This window comes from Cebus imitator, unplaced genomic scaffold (assembly GCF_001604975.1).
Source record: "Cebus imitator isolate Cc_AM_T3 unplaced genomic scaffold, Cebus_imitator-1.0 Scaffold2, whole genome shotgun sequence".
Classification (NCBI taxonomy): Eukaryota; Metazoa; Chordata; class Mammalia; order Primates; family Cebidae; genus Cebus; species Cebus imitator.
The window spans coordinates 6,328,631-6,345,827 of record NW_016107317.1 but is presented as its reverse complement, the minus strand read 5'-3'; the positions used below and the strand labels follow the sequence as shown (position 1 = coordinate 6,345,827).

Here is a 17,197-nt window from a genome sequence, read left to right as displayed (position 1 = left end):
AAAAAAAAAAAAAAAAAAAAATGCTCTTCTTTGAATACCATGTTTAAGGACTATACTGCCCTCTACTTCTTGCTATTGCACTTGCCTACTGATCTTTGGTCACTGTAATGCATAAAGATGCTATAATTTATTTTAATAAAGAAAAATCTTGACCTACATTTCTCTGCACACTCTCATCATTAGAGCAAAGCTCCTGCAAGGATTGTTTTCTGCTTTCTATTTCAAATTCCTCTCTTCACATTCTCCCTTAAGCAATTCCAATCAAGTTTTTGTTCCTAACATTCCCATCAAACTGTTTTCCTTTTTTTAAATTAAAATCTTATCTAATTTATTAATAGATTCATAAATAGATCTCCTGACTAAAAATTCAATCTTCTTCCCTTTTTAAAAAAACTTTTAAGTTCAGGGGTACATGTGTAGGCTTGTTATATTGGTTTCCTGTAGTTATTTTTTCTGATCCTCTCCTTCCTCCAAACTTCCACTCTCAAGTACACTACAGTGTCTGTTCTTCCTGTCGTAGTGTTCATGTATTCTCATAATTTAGCTCCCATTTATAAGTGAGAACATGTGGTATTTGGTTATCTGTTCCTGCATTAGTTTGCTAAGAATAATGACCTCTAGCTCCATCCATGTTCCTGCAAAGGACATGATCTTGCTATTTCTATGGCTGCATAGTATTCTATGGTATATATGTACTACATTTTCTTTATCCAATCTGCCATTCAGGGCATTTAGGTTAATTGCATTTATTTGCTATTATGAATAGTGTTGCAGTAAACATACACCTGTATGTGTCTTTATGGTAGAATGATTTATATTGCTTTGGGCATATACCCAGTAATGGGATTGCTAGGTCAAGTGGTAGCTCTGTTTCTATCTTCTTGAGGAATCACCATATTGCTTTCCACAATGGTTGGATTAATTTACACTGCCACCGACAGTGTATAAGCATTACCTTTTCTCCATAACCTCTCCAGCACCTATTATTTTTTGAATTTTTAATAATAGCTATCCTGACTGGTGTAAGATGGTACATCATTGTGGATTTGATTTGCATTTCTGTAATGATCAGCCATGTTGAGCTCTTCTTTAAATGTTTGTTGGCTACATGAATGTCTTCATTTGGTAAGAGTCTGTTCATGTCCTTTGCCCACTTATTAATGGGGTCATTTGTTTTTTTTTTCCTGTAAATTTGTTTAAGTTCTTTGTAGATTCTGAATATTAGACCTTTGTCAGATGCATAGTTTGCAAATATTTTCTCCCATTCAGTAGGTTTTCTGTTTACTCTGTTGATTATTTCTTTTGCTGTGCAGAAGTTCTTAAGTTAATTAGATCCCATTTGTCAATTTTTCCTTTTGTCGTGATTGATTTTGGTGTCTTCATCACGAAACCTTTGCCTGTTCCTACGTTCAGAATGGTATTGTCTAGGTTGTCCTCTAGGGTTTTTATAGTTTTGGGTTTTATATTTAAGTCTTTGTTCCATCTTAAGTGGGTCTTGTATACGGTGTAAAGAAGTGGTCCAGTTTCAATCTTCGGCCTATGGTGAGCCAGTTATCTCAGTGGCATGTTTTGAATAGGGATTCCTTTCCCCATTGCTTTTGTCAGGTTTGTCAAAAAAAAAGTTTGCTATAGGTGTGCAGCCTTATTTCTGGGCTCTCTATTCTGTTCTATTGGTATATATGTCTGGTTTTTTTTTTTTGTTTGTTTGTTTTGTTTTATCAGTATCATGCTTTTTTGCTTAGGATTGGTTTTTCTAGTTCTGTGAAGAATATCATTGGTAGTTTGATAAGAATAACATTGATTCTGTAAATTGCTTTGGGCAGTATGGCCATTTTAATGATATTAATCTTTCCATACATGAGCATGGAATGTTTTTCCATTTGTTTGTGTTATCTTTGATTTCTTTGAGCAGTGTTTTATCATTCTCATTGTAGAGATCTTTTACCTTTCTGGTTAGGTGTATTCCTGGGTGTTTTATTCTTTTTGTGGCAACTGTGAAAGGTATTTCACTTTTGTTTTGGCTGTTGGCTTGACTTTGTTGGTGTATAGGAATCCTACTGCTTTCTGTATATTGATTTGTATCCCAAAACTTTGCTAAAATTGTCTGTCAGATTAAGGAGCTTTTGGACTGAGACAATGGGGTTTTTGAGATATACTATCACATCATTTGCAAATAGGGATAGCTTGGATTCTTGTCTTCCTATTTGGATGTCCATTATTTATTTCTCTTACCTGATTGCTCTGGCCAGGACTTCCAATACTATGTTGAATAGGAGTGGTGAGGGAGGACATCCTCATCTTGTGCTGATTTTCAAGGGGAATGCTTCCAGCTTTTGCCCATTCAATATAATGTTTGCTGTGGGTTTGTTATAGATGGCTTCTATTATTTTGAGATAGGTTCCTTCAGTATCTAGTTTATTGAGAGTTTTAAAAATGAAGAGATGTTGAATTTTGTCAAAAGCCCTTTCTGCGTCTATTGAAATAATCGTGGTTTTTGTCTTTAGTTCTATTTATATGATGAATTATATTTATTGATTTGCATATGCTGAACCAACCTTTCATCCCAGGGATAAAGCCTACTTCACTGTGGTGAATTAGTTTTTCTATGTGCTTCTGTTTTGGTTTACAAATATTTACTTGAGAATCTTTGCATCAATGTTATATTGGCCTGAAGTTTTCTTTATTTGTTGTATCTCTGCCAGGTCTTGGCATTAGGATGATATTGGCCTCATGGAATGAGTTGAGGAAAACTCCCTCCTCAATTTTTTGGAATGGTTTCAGTAGTAATTGTACCACTTCTCCTTTATATATGGGTAGAATTCAGCTGTGAATCTATCTGATCCTGGGCTTTCTTTGGTTAGTAAGCTATTTATTACTGATTCAATTTCAGGGCTCATTATTAGTCTGTATAGGGAATCAATTTCTTCTTGGTTCAGTCTTGGAATGGTGTGTGTGTCTAGGAATTTATCCATCCCTTTAAGGTTTTCTAGTTTGTGTGTATAGAGGTGCTCGTAGTAAGTCTCTGATGGTTGTTTGCATTTCTGTATGGTCAATGGTAATGTCCCCTTTGTTATTTCTAATTGTGTTTATTTGTATCTTCTCTCTTTTCTTCTTTATTAATCTAGCTAGTGGCCTATCTTACTAATTTTTTTAAAAAAATTAATTCCTAGATTGATTGATTGCTTTAATTTATTTGTGTCTTGATCTTCTTCAATTCAGCTCTGATTTTGGTTATTTCTTATTCGGTTACTCTTCTGCTACCTTTTGGGTTGGTTTGCTCTTGATTCCCTGATTCTTTTAGTTGTGATGTTAGATTGTTAATCTGAGATGTTTCTAAGTTTTTGATGTGGGTGTTTAGTGCTATAAATTTTCCTCTTAACACTGCTTTAGCTGTGTCCCTGAAATTCTGGTGTGTTAATAGTTTCAAAGAACTTCCTGATTTTTGCCTTAATTTCATTATATACCCCCAAGCCATTCATGTGTAAGTTGTTTAATTTCCATGTAATTGCATAGTTTTGAGCAATATTTTTAGTCTTGATTTCTATTTTTATTTTGCTGTGGTCTAAGAATTGTTTGGTATAATTTTGGTTCTGTAGAATTTGCTGAGCATTGTTTTTGTCCAATTGTGTGACTGATTTTAGAGTATGTGCCATGTGGCAATAGGAAGAATGTATATTCTGTTGTTTTTGTGTAGAGAGTTCCATAGAGGTCTGTTAGATCCACTTGGTCCAATGTTGAGTTCAGATCCTCAATATCTTTGTTAATTTTCTGCCTCAATGATCTGTCTAATACTGTCAGTGGAGTGTTGAAGTCTCACAGTATTATTGTGTGGGACTCTAAGTCTCTATGTAGGTATCTAAGAACTTACTATATGAATCTGGGTGTTCCTGTGTTGGGTGCATATATATTTAGGATAGTTAGGTCTTCTTGTTGAATTGAACTCTTTGCCATTATGTAATACTCTTCTTTTTTTTTGTATCTTTGTTGGTTTAAAGTCTGTTTTGTTGGAAATTAGAATTGCAACTCTTGCTTTTTTTCTGATTTCCATTTGTTTGGTAGATTTTCCTCCATCCCTTTATTTTGAGTCTATTGGTGTCACTGTTTGTGAGACGGAACTCTTAAAGATAGCATATCATTGGGTCATGCTTTTCTATCCAGCTTACCACTCTGCTTTTTAAATGTAGTATTTAGCCCATTTACATTCAAGTTTAGTATTGTTACATGTGGATTTGATCTTGTAATTGTGTTGTTAGCTGGTTATTGCACCAACTTGTTTGTGTGTTTGCTGTAGAGTGTCACTGGCCTGTGTAATTAAGTGTGTTTCTGTATCAACTGATAATGGTGCTTCCTTTTCATATTTAGTGCTCCTTTCAAGATCTCTTGTAAGGTAGGTCTGGAGGTAACAGACTCCATCAGCATTTGTTTATTTGAAAAGGATCTTATTTCTTCTTAGCTGAGGAAGCTTAATTTGGCAAGATATAAAATTCTTGGTAGAAGATTTTTGTTCTGTTTAGAATGTTGAATATAGGCCCCCACCCTCTTCTGGCTTGTAGATTTTCTGCTGAGAGGTTCACTGTTAGCCTGATGGTGTTCCCTTTGTAGGTGACTTTTCCTCTCTTTCTAACTCCCTTTAATATATTTTCTTTCATTTCAACCTTGGAAAATCTGATGATTATGTGTCTTGGGATGATTGTCTTCTGTAGAATCTCTGTATTTCCTGAGTTTTACTGTTTTCCTCTAGCAAGGTTGGGGAAGTTTTCAATAGATAATATTCAGAAATATATTTTCCAAGTTGTTTGCTTTCTCCCCATTCCTTTTAGGGATGTCAATAATTCATAGATTTGGTTTCTTTACATGATCCCATATGTTTCAGAGGTTTTGTTCATTTCTTTTCATTCTTTTTATATTTACTTTTTTCTGACTGTCCTATTTCAGAGAGCTAGTCTTCAAGTTCAGAAATTCTTTTCCCAGCTTGGTCTGTTCTGTTGTTAATACTTGTAATTGCATTGTAAAATACTTTTTCAGCTTTATCAGATCTATTAGGGTTTTTTTTAAATACTATTTCATCTGTCATCTCCTGTATTATTTTGTTGTGATTCTTATGGATTGGGTTTTGTTGTTGTCCTGAATATCAATGATCTTTGTTCCTGTCCATATTCTGAATTATATTTTTGTCATTCTAGCCAACTCAGCCTGGTTAAGAACACTTGTTTGAGAACTATTGCAGTCAACAGAGGAAATAACTGGCCATTTGAGTTGCTGGAGTTCTTGCATTGGTTGTTTCTCATCTTTGCATGTGGGTGTTCCTTTAACTGCTGGGCTGCCTCTGATTAAAGTGGTTAGGCAGGGGAAGGGTAGTTTTGCTGGAGCCCCAGGTTGGGAAGCCTTGCAGCAGTGATGACCAGGACCTGTGTGAAGAACAGTATGCCCACTTTTCTGTGCAGTGGGTGCTCTGTGCTGGGGGTCTGGACCTGACCCTGATCTCCATAGACTCTCCAGAGCCTGGAGACAGCAGGACAAGGGTTGCAAAATAGCAAAGATGGCAACCCACCCCTCCCATTGGGAGCTCTGTCCCAGGGAGTTGCAGAGCTGTTACTGTCTTGATATATCTAATGGGGGATGGTTGGAGATCGAGGCCAGGAGGACCCACCCATTGAGGAGAAACATGGTTGGGGACCCATGTAACAAACAGTCTGACCACTTTTCTGTAGGGATGCTGTATGCTGGGGGTTTGCTCTAGTCTCCAGTCACCTTGGATTTTTCAGCACCTACGTGAAGTTACCAACAGCAATGGCTTTGAAACAGCAAATATAGTGGCTTGCTCTGTATTTGGGAGCTCTATCTCTCTCTGGGAGCTCTATCTCTACCCCAGGGACGTATGGACTTGTTGCTGGCCTGAACACACTGACAGGGGTGGCTGTAGACCTTGGTCAGGAGATTCTGTCCGGTGAAGAGAAACAGGATCCAGAAACCACATGAAAAAGCAGTCTGGCTGCTTCTCCACAGAGCTGCTGTGTTGTGCCAGGGGACCACTCCAGCCCATAGTCACCTCAGACTCTTAGAGCCTGAAAACAACAACAGCTAAAACTGTAAGACAGCAAAGATGGCAGTCTGTCATTCTCTGTGGGAGTTTCATCCCAGAGAGGGTTGGAAACCATTGCCAGCTAGAAAACACTGGTGAGAGTGGTTGGTGATACCAGCTGGGAGGTCCTACCCAGTGAGGAGAAGAGGGGTCAGGGTCCCACCTGAAAAAAAAGCAGTCAGACTGCTGCCTTTTTTCTTAGGATGGCTGCACTGAAGGCAACAACTGCTAAGGCTGCAAAACAGCAAAGATGGCAGCCCACCCCTCCCTCTGGGAGCTCTGTCTCAGGGAAGTGTAATGCTGCTACCAGTGCCTGACTGGAATTCTCAGCCAGTGGGTCTTATCCTGCCAGGTTCTGTGGAAATGGAGCCTGCAGACCATTGCTGCTCAGCCCCCTGGATTTGGCCTCTTTCTTAGGGGTATGTATGGGAGTCTAACCTCTCGCTTTCCACTTTTGCTGGGAAGTTGATATCTAAAGCTCCTTGGGCTCCACATGTGTCTTAGTGGCACTGCAGAGATTCCACATAGCTCTATGTGTCAGACTGAAGGCCCTAGTGGAGTTGGTCCACAAGGCAATCTCCTGACCCAAGGGTTGCAAAGATTCACGGGAGAAGCATAGTTCCTGGGGTTTGCTCACTGACCATTTTCCTGGGCTGGGGAGGCTCCCCTAGTTCTGTGTTGCTCCTGAGTGGACAGTTGTTGCTTTTCTCCATTCTCTGTGGGTCGATTTGTTTTCTTGATGAATCCCGATGTGTGAACCTAGATGCTTTAGTTGCAGTTGCTGTATTTCCTTGACTCTTCTATTTCTCTCTATTAGAGAAATACACTCTAGCTGCTTCTAGCTGGCCATATTGGCCAGCCTCCTTTCAAACTGTTTTTTCTTCATTTCACTAATCATATCAATTTTTGCTTAATCCAGTGGTCAATTCTCAATTTTGGACCATCAGTAGCATTTGACACAGCTTATTGTCCCTTTTTTGAAATATGTTTTTCTCTGAAATTCCAGGCAGTACAGTCTTCCAGTGTTCAACTGGTTGCTCCTGATCAGTCTTCTTTATTAATTCTCCTGTATCTCTTCAAGCTTTAAAATTGGGGTTCTGCACAATCTATTCCTCAGACTGCTTCTTCTTCGTATTTACATTCTCATCATAAGTAATCTCATCTGTCTCATGGCTTTGATAACCTATTATTGGCTGACAACTGTATTATGAATATTTCCAGCCTAACTTACCCCGCTAAACGCGAGATATATGAATCCATCTTCCCATTTGACACCTCCGGAAGCCTTATAGGCAACTCAAATGTAGTGAGTTTAGATTCAAACTTCTGCTTGCCCCACTCTCCATTCCCAAGTTTTTTTTTTTTGCCATCACAGTAAATGTTAAGCCAATACAAGCTCATCAGGCCATAAAGGCACATTCGTGGTTGGCAATCATCCTGATTAGGTAGTGCTTGTGCACTAAGTTGTTAGATATTTGGAACATTTCTCCTATGTAGAGTGTTACATATTTGGCGAACAAATGAATGAATGTTTGGGATTATTCTTAGGGGATCTAAAGTTACTGTCCTTTGATATCAAGTCTCAGGTAAATGCATTAGACTACATGAAATGTTCTATGAGGTTTTGTGTGTGTGTATATATATATATATTTTTACAAGGTTAGAGTAGATATGTTTATCTAATATAGGATTTTCAATGTCTAATAATGTACTTTTAAATTTAACAATGCAATCAATAAAGAACAAATTTGAAAACCAATTGAATAATTTTAAATTAAAATCTGCATCAGTTTATAGTTTTTCAGAGTTCTTACTAATATTTTCTTTGCCAATTAAGTCATTTACAATTTAATATGATTGATTTTTTGAGAGAGTTGATCAATTCAAAGTTACTTAAAACCTAAGTGCTTTTCCTATGTCATCTGAACATATTCTCGTTATCAAAGACTGCAGAGTTAAAGCAGTTGAAAAGGCCAGAAGTAATGTAATGTAACAGAGAGATCAATTTTTTCTTTCTTTAAAAATAGCACATTAAGCATTCCCATTTATTAACTGGTCAGCCAACATCTAGAATTGGCTGCAAGATTTAGTTTTAGGGAGTTACAAAAATAAGCTAAATCTATCTCTCTCAAACACGATGAAGTGCTGTAAAAATGTGAATTTAAGAATGAATTCCCAGAAGAGTTTTAAATCAAAGTTGAACAGTAATTTTATTTTATTGCTTTTTTTAAATAAAGCAGCATGTCAGAATGTCCGGTCTTTAATGTAGTTCAACCCACTATATTCATATTAGTTACATGGAAGAATGACACTATGAAGAATAGTGAACTCCTAAAGAATCCTTTATAATTCTAGTTTGAAATGTCATTAGCATTTTAGTAGACTGTGTAAAGTAATCTTGGTTTTACTGATGGTACACATATGACATTTATCCTGTGTGCAACATAATCTCAGCTAGCTCCAAATAAGAAAAGAGCAATGTAATGACAAATGTAGTAATTAACATCTGGGTTTAGCAAGCAGGGAACAAGAAACATATGTTCACTATTAGGTTAGGATTTATCCATTTGGATTTATTTTGGCATTTGATTTCTACTTAAAAAAATAATACTGCTTAAACCTTGAGAAATATCAATTTCTTATTTTAAGGAACTTCTGGTAATGAGCAACAATACTGAGAATAACTAAAGCTCACAGTGACTATGGCTTTAAAAATTTTATGGATGAAGCTGGAAACCATCATTCTCAGCAAACCAACACAAGAACAGAAAACCAAACACCGCATGTTCTCACTCATAAGTGGGAGCTGAACAACGAGAACACGTGGACACAGGGAGAGGAGCATGACACACCAGGTCCTGTCAGGGGGTGGGAGGCTAGGGGAGGGATAGCATCAGAAGAAATACCTAATGTAGACGATGGGGCAATGGATGCGGCAAACCACCATGGCATGTGTATAACTATGTAACAAACCAGCATGTTTTGTACATGTACCCCAGAATTTAAAGTATATATAAAAAAATTAAAAACAACAGCTGTTTGAATATCTCAGCTAAACTCAAATATGGGTATCCATTTGTTTAGGTACTGCTATTATTTGCTGTAACTTTTATTACGTGTTTCTATTACTCTTCATAAAGTTCTTATTTAGTCCACAACACGATTTCACCAAAAGGGAGCAAAATTTAAAGAAGCAAAAGGAATTCTTGTTAGCACTACAAGAATGAACTTGAATGAACTACAAACACTGAAAGAAAAAAAGTTTAAATCTGTTTTGAGGAAATGAGTGAAGCTAAAAAACAAGCCAAGTAGATATGGAACAAGGATTTCTAAACTGAGCAGCTCTTTAGAAGAAGTATTGGAATAGTCCATTTTCTTTTGTCAATTGTGTGCATGTGTGAGGCAGAGAGAGAAAGAGAGAGAGAGAGAGAGATAGAGATAGACAGACAGACAGAGAGACAGAAAGAGAAATCTCAGAGATTTATAGGCATCCCTCCACGTGGGCTGCTCTTGTATTATTTAGACCAAATCCCAGAGACCTCTTGCCTATCTAACTTAACTGATTTTAAAGCAGCCTCTTTATCTCATTCCCTTAACAAAAGTAATACTGCTTACAATTAAGAATGATACTAGAAGCGCACATAATAATATTTGATATTAGCAAGTTAAGGTTGTTCAATTTCATGTTAAAGCTGCATTTTCTACTTCCTTTTTTTGCATGTTTCCACTCACTGTCATATATTATTTATGTTCACGTCTGTATTTATCACAGTATTATAAACTCAATGAGAGTAAAGTGTATATTGCATTATTTTTATCTCTCCAATTTCTTGTCTGCAACCAACTTAAAGCTCTTAATCAAGAGTGTCACATAGTAAGTGCCAGTAAAAATTTAAAGTCTTTACAAAGTTATTAGTGATGTAAAATATTTTATAATTCTTATAAATAAATACATCATACAACTAAAATCGGGGCGTGTTTTAGTGTAGAAACATATAGGATTATCTTTACTTGTCCTATCTTGTCATAAAACAAGCAACTATAAAATGTGAAAAGCATTTTAGGAGAATTTTTCTAGAATCAGAGATGCAGATTGTTCTATTACAGAAGTATTCAGCATAAATAGTATAGATTCAACTTAAATCTCTTATTTTATTAATAAGAGGAAATAAAATTTGTGAATGCATGAAAACATCTTGTAAGCGGTTCAAATAACTTAAAATTGTAAAAATATTTATGGCACACAGACTGTGTAGATTCTAATGTTTATGTAGATAACTATGTTAATATATATATAAAGAGGGGGAGCTGTAGTGATAATACAAAACTTAAAAAATCTGAAAATAACATGATTTGTCTTGGAATTATTTATGTGATCTTTAGGCCAAAATGTTTCATTTAATCTTAAAATTATGTTTTTATTTCCTGAATATAAACAAACTGACTTAGATAAGTGTCCATAAACATATGGAGATGCATAATGCTTTTATGAGGATTAACCTACTTGCAGATAATTAAAATCTGACTACATTATGCGTCACAGAGAGCATGAGTGATTAGTTAGGTCACACTGCTTTTTTTTTTTTTTTTTTCTTTTTCCTGGTGTCTGGGTTCCACACACTGCTTCTTAATGCTGAGCAACATCTGATGACAGCATTACTGTTCTATCACAATATAACTCGTATAATGAATATTATCTCAAGTCCCATAAAATTCCTTTGGAATATGTGAGAAAATACTCAAAGTGTGAAGTTACAAAAATCTTTATCAGGCCACTGATGCATATCAACATAGACAGAATATAGACAAAGACTGTAAGCTTCTTATGGCTGCATTATGTCTGATTCAGCTTCCGACTTTCTGGGGTAGAGTTTCCCAGACCTAGTTGTGCATATGAAATCACTAGAATTACTGAAAAACAACACAGATACCTAATATATTACCTTCTACCTTTAGAACAAGCATGTTTAAGGATGGGGCCTCTGAATATTCCTTTTAAAACCTCCCCAGTTTATTCTAAAATAATTGGTTACCAGGAACGATTTTGGCACCCCTGGCCAGAGAGTATAAAATGTAGGAAATCAATAAACACTTGTTGAGTGACTGAGACAGCAGTTTTCAATGTGGCAGCTAATACATTGAGCCTTCTCAGTGTCCACATTTAATTTTTGATGATTTGGCATCTATTAATATAGCACTATTTATGTATTTTATAGTCCAGAAAGGGGAAATAATAAGTGAGATTATACATCTCAGGAAGGTATTGTTCCCTAAATATTCATTGTGTACAATCAGCTAAGTTAATTTCCCAAGGATATCTTGGGAAAAGGTATTACATCCATAATTTTAGCTTCTATTAGTATGAGACTATTATGGAACAAGACAGGATTCCCCTCCTTGAAACTTCAGTGTCAGAAGATGGCTGAAATACTCTCACTTGGAGTATTTTTAGGCTGTGTGATTTCACAACAGTATTTCGTGTTTGAAATCTAATCTTTTCCCATTAGATTATCAATTCAATTCAAGATAAAAACAATGTAGCATCTGGAATTTCTTCAGCCTTCCTTTCCCTAAATACTGACCAATGGAGATTAAGAGAGACATAAAACAAGATAAAAACTCTCTCCGTGGGGCCTCTATTGTAGTACTCTAATTAGCACATTTGCAAACATGGAAGTGACGAAAACTGCAAACTATGTTTGGTGGTTTTGGTCATATGTCCCCATGCAGCAATGAGTATAATGGGCAACAATATTCATTAAGCCTTGCTGTGCTAAATTACACCTTTACAAAAAATCTTCTCTGCCTGTACATGCCTGGCTTCTTTACCTTCTGCTCTCATGACAGCCCTCTGCTCATACTTCTATCTTAACCCATCTTGTGAGATTTCCCAGCACATACACTTAGGAGTTTCCTATGGAAAGTCTGCTGCTTCCAATATTCACCTTCTTCACACCAGGCCCAGAAATCAGACACCCTTTCACTTTGCACTTATTTGCCTCAGCTCACATAGGCCAAACTTGACAATTTCAGCAGTTACTGGACAGGTATTGTCTCCAAACAGCTTTAGTATAATCAGTAAGACAGCCCACAGCATGCAAAGATAACAATCCATCCACCATCCATCAGCACTTTCCTTTACAGCTACTGCCGTATCCACAGCCCTTGACTACGGTATAAATGAATAGACATGACCTTGAGAGAATGTCAGCATCAGTGAGAGACATTAAGATGTCAACATTCCATGTGCTTCTTTAACATGCAAAAATCACTTGGAGCCCAATGGGATGAATTAAATTGCCTTGATCCTGTAGGGCAGAAGCCTTTGTCGCAATTCATTCCCCACTGACTGAGATAGAAAGGCAAATATATTAAAACATGTTAAATAATTTTATATTGAGAATGCAGATACAACACCTTGCTTTTCTATTGTTTTGCTTACACTGTTTTCAACAATTATTTTACTTTACTGCTTTGTTTTCTCCTCCTACTAACATTATCATACTCTCAGTTTCTCTATTACACTACTCTATCCCCACAGTGAGTGAGCACAGACTGTTCATTTCTTTTCCTTTGCTCATAAAAGACATATTGCAAATGTGATTTGCATATCTGAGTGATATTTCTGGGCAGCACAATTATGACTTGATGTGCTATTACGATTCATCCTTTCTTATTTTTCTGTTTTGGATATTACAAAATAAATATTAATAGTACTTTTAATATTTCCCTTTACTTGAGTGCATGATCCCACATAATTGTCATGATGGAGACCTCTGGCATAGTAGAGAATGATCTTGGTAATCCTGTTCACTGCCCACTCTGGAGCAGGCTGCACTGGTTGCCTAGTGCTATGCCCAGGAACACTGCCTGGCCATGGGCAGAAAGGATGAATGGTAATAGCACACCAAGATGGCAACTGAAGACTCCCGCAGTGACAATTCCAAAAGAAATTGTCAGAAAATGCATGGCATTTTCTAACCTATCTTGGAAATCATAAAGAGTCACTTCCACCATATTCTATTTGATGAGCAAATGGCAGAAGCCCTCTTGGGATCAAGAGGTTGGGACACAAGCTGCCTCCTCTTGATGGGAAGGTGGCAAAGAATTTTCAGACATGTTTTGAAACTACTGCATGGTTACATGGTTACATGGGTGTTCTTATAATTTATCCATGAACTGTTTAATTTTCTGTGTTGGATTTTTCTGAATGTGTGTTTACATTTTACAACTAAAAAGTGAGGAAAAAAAATAGTAAAAAGAACAACGTGCTAGTCTAGTAAGGAGGGCCAAGATCTACCAAAGTGGTGAGGGTCATTGTGCTTCACAGTGTTTTTATTTCCTCACAACTCTTGCGATGGTTAATTTTGTGTGTCAACTTGTCTGGGTCACAGTGCCCACATATTTGGTCAAACATTATTGTGGATGTTTCTGTGAACGTGTTTTTCTGGATGAGATTCACATGTAAATTGGCAGAGTTTGAGTAAAGCATATCATAATGTGAGTGGGCCTCATCCAATCAATTGAAGACCTGAGTACAAAGACTGACCTCTGAGCAGAATGCCTTGGGACCCAGATGGTAAATAATCTCTGGTCTCCAGTCTGCCAGCCTACCCTACAGGTTTGGATTTGCACCTTCACAGTCATGTGAGCCATTAAACAAATTTCTTCTCTCTTTTTTCCCCACTCTGTCTCTCTCTCTCTCTCTCACACACACAAACACACACACACACACACACACACACACACACACACACACACACACACACACAAAATTTTATTGGTTCAGTTTCTTTGGAGAACCCTGATTAATAAGATCTTTAATGCTTAGTTTTAAGTTTCTAACAACTTGGGCTTGGCATCCAAACTCTTACCTCGCAAGAATGCTGAGATCCATCAGAACTGTGTCCTTGCACATTTTCTTAGACCCTGTGATAGGCAGAAAAATGCCCCCCACCAAAAGATGTTCATGTCCTAACCCCTAGAAACTCTGAATATGGCAAAAGAGACTTTGCAGATAAAATTACATTAGGAATCCTGAGATGGTGAGATTATCCTGAATTACCCAGATGGACGCAATGTAATCACAAGAGCCCTTCTGAGAGGGAGGCAGGAGTGTCAGAATTTGAGGCGAAGAAGATGTGATGACATGATCAGAGGTCAGAGTGTGCCAGTGAGTCACTGGAAGAGAGCCACAAGCCAAGGAACACAGCAGCCTCTAGAAACTGAAAAGGTTCCAGAACCAGTCCACTCACATTTTGATTTTAATTCCACAAAACCTGTTTTTCAGACTTCTGAATTATAGGACTGAAAGAAAATTGATATGTATTGTCTTAAGCCACCAAGCATGTGGTAACTTGTCATAGCAGCAACAGATTTAAATTTTAAAAATACAATTCCTTTCTGTTTTTTCTCACTCATGACTTTTCTTATATTGTTGAAACACTTCCCCAGGCTGCCTCTGTTAAACCCTACCCAGTGTTAAAGGTTCAGCTCAGATGCTTTCTTATCCCTAAAACTTTATTATTGCAGCCGGGAATGATTCGTACTCCTCTAAAACTCTAGAGCACTTCACAGCATTGATAGTCGCTTCATCACATATTACTTCATTGACGTTATTTGAAGTCAAGGTTCTATACTTGTTTTGCTGCTCCACAGTTCTCAGTTCACATATTTTACACCTATTAGGCATACATATTAATTGAATAAATGAACTTAAAGAATGTTATCATAAAATATTATTATTAGGGACAAGATCAGGGTTTGTTGCCCAGGCTGGAGTGCAGTGGACCTATCATAGCTCACAGAAGCTTCCAACTCCTGGGCTCAAATGATCCTTCTGCCTCAGCCTCCTGAGTAGCTGGAACTACAGGCATGTGTCACCATGCCTGGATAATTTTACAAAGTTTTTGTAGAGATGAGGTCTTGCTTTGTTGCCCAGGATTGTCTTAAATTCCCGGCTTTAAGCAATCTTCCCACCTTGGGCTCCCAAAGTACTGAGATTACAGGCATAAACCACCACTTCCACTAATAACATATAAAACAGTTGACATTTTATAGAAAAATAGAAAAATAAATTATAACATACGTTTGCAATTTCATATGATCCATTTAATATCTGCTCCACATAATGATTTAGATCTCTGACTCTTTTGTGATCTGAATTTGTAAAAGGTAGGTGCCACCAATGAGGAAACCTGTTTTAAGATAAAAAATGTTATCGTCATTAGTTTGAAAACTAGCCTTTGCATCTTAGGATTGTTCGTGAAGTTACAGCTGTATCAGATGGAAGGGCCAATGAAAACATTTGAAAAAGTTACAGCCTATGTGATTAATCCTAAGAGGTGTATTAATATGGCTATGGTCATTTGTGCCATATTAACTGCCATTAATATTAATACAAAATTTAATTTAATTTGACATATTAAATTAATTTATATGTCCTTTCTTACTGTATTTATGGCAGACCACACATTTTGTCTTTTAAACATATGTGGGGTCTTAATAAAATCCTTTCTGAAGTTAATAGTTCAAAAATTTTAAAAATGTTCAGATTGTATTGTTTCTTCTGGGTTCACTAAAGACACCATTACACTAACTAAATTAAACAATTTAGCAAGTGACATATGCTTCCAACTGCTCTTAGCCCTCTAAAAAAGTAACACTTTCCCCAAGAGTCTGACTACTTGCAGAATTTCCTTTGCACAAGCTGATGATTCATCTTGATGGGTTGACCTTGATTAAGACCAATTATTAGGTGGAATGACCTATTAACGGGTAGCATTTGGTAACATATCTTGCTGTCCAAATATACATTTTTAGGAACTACCTAGCAGTCTCTTCTGACTCCAGTCACTGCTGCTTCATCCATACTTCTGCTGGTTTTGTACAAACCATGGCTTGCCTACCATGCTTTGAGGGGAAATGAACATGGAGGATACTAAAGGACAGCCAGCAAAGACACAGATGTATGTGACGATTTCATGCCACCCCATTGATTCCTGTTGGAAATGTCAGGAAAGTCCAAAACTCTATGCTTGTATAATTAAACAATGAACATTTTATTTTTTAAAGTAGCTTGCAGACTCTAAAGCTTAAAAGTTTAAAAATTTTTAATCTAAATCATGAAAAATAGTATCAGTATACAATTAATTGAAAATACAGCATAGAAGATAGATAGATAGATAGACAGGTAGATAGATAGATATTCTATATATCTAGATATACATAGTTTTTTGGGGGGGGTAATGAATTTGGTAAATGAGACATTAGACTGATTTTTGAGTATTAATTCATATGTCTGTGTATGAATTTTCCTTGGTAGAATGAAACAAAAGTCAACATCAATTCTACTACTTTGTTAATGTTTTTACAGATATATGTACTAAAACATCTTATGTATGAATAAGTACATGAAAATTGAGGAATGCTTCTATAATACTGTCATTTGAAACTTCTTTGAGTCATATGTCAAATATAGCAGTTAGTTATTGAAATTACTTTTTATGACCTTTTGTCTGACAGTATCATCGCATCCTCCCTCAATTTCATTCACAACAAAGGTTAGAAAACATCTGACAAAGATTCGATTTGATATTTGATTATTAGCGTAATTCATTTTCTCAATACAAACCCCAGTATTTTGATTTGCCCTTTTGTCTGTTCCTCAGTAGTTTCTATAGCCTGATCAGTGTACCAAAATAAAATTTCAGATAGTTGGGAGAAGAAGTCAACTCTCACCAAGCACATTAATTTTCTAAATATAATTATTTATTTTAAGGAATATTTTAATATCTGTGTACTCCTGGAAGTTACCCAGAAACACAAATATCTGATTTGAAGCCCACTGTTAGATGGAATGGACTGATTAGAACTTCATTCTTCATGACTCTGACTTTCTGATCATGACTTCCAGATCACATTTACATAACTCTTATAGGGCTTCTCTCAGTAAATTTGGAAGTCATAAGGAATCTTCATCCTTCATTTATGTGCATCACAGTGAGCCTGGGCCCCTTTGAGAGTGTCAGTATACAAACAGTGTTCAGGACACATAGGACAAAATGTTCCTTGCTTCCACAGGTTGCTTCCACAGTTTGAAAATCAATGTAAGAA

The 17,197-nt window shown here is 36.6% G+C and overlaps 1 protein-coding gene across 1 annotated transcript in view; it reads right to left on the bottom strand.

Annotated features, from left to right (window-relative positions):
- Positions 1 to 17,197, bottom strand: part of PIK3C2G (phosphatidylinositol-4-phosphate 3-kinase catalytic subunit type 2 gamma) — a 395,898-nt gene that overhangs the window by 62,491 nt on the left and 316,210 nt on the right. The window contains exon 29 of the mRNA XM_017528884.2: positions 15,171 to 15,279. Within this exon, the coding sequence (XP_017384373.1) occupies positions 15,171 to 15,279 (109 nt within the window). The remainder of the gene's footprint in view (positions 1 to 15,170; positions 15,280 to 17,197) is intronic.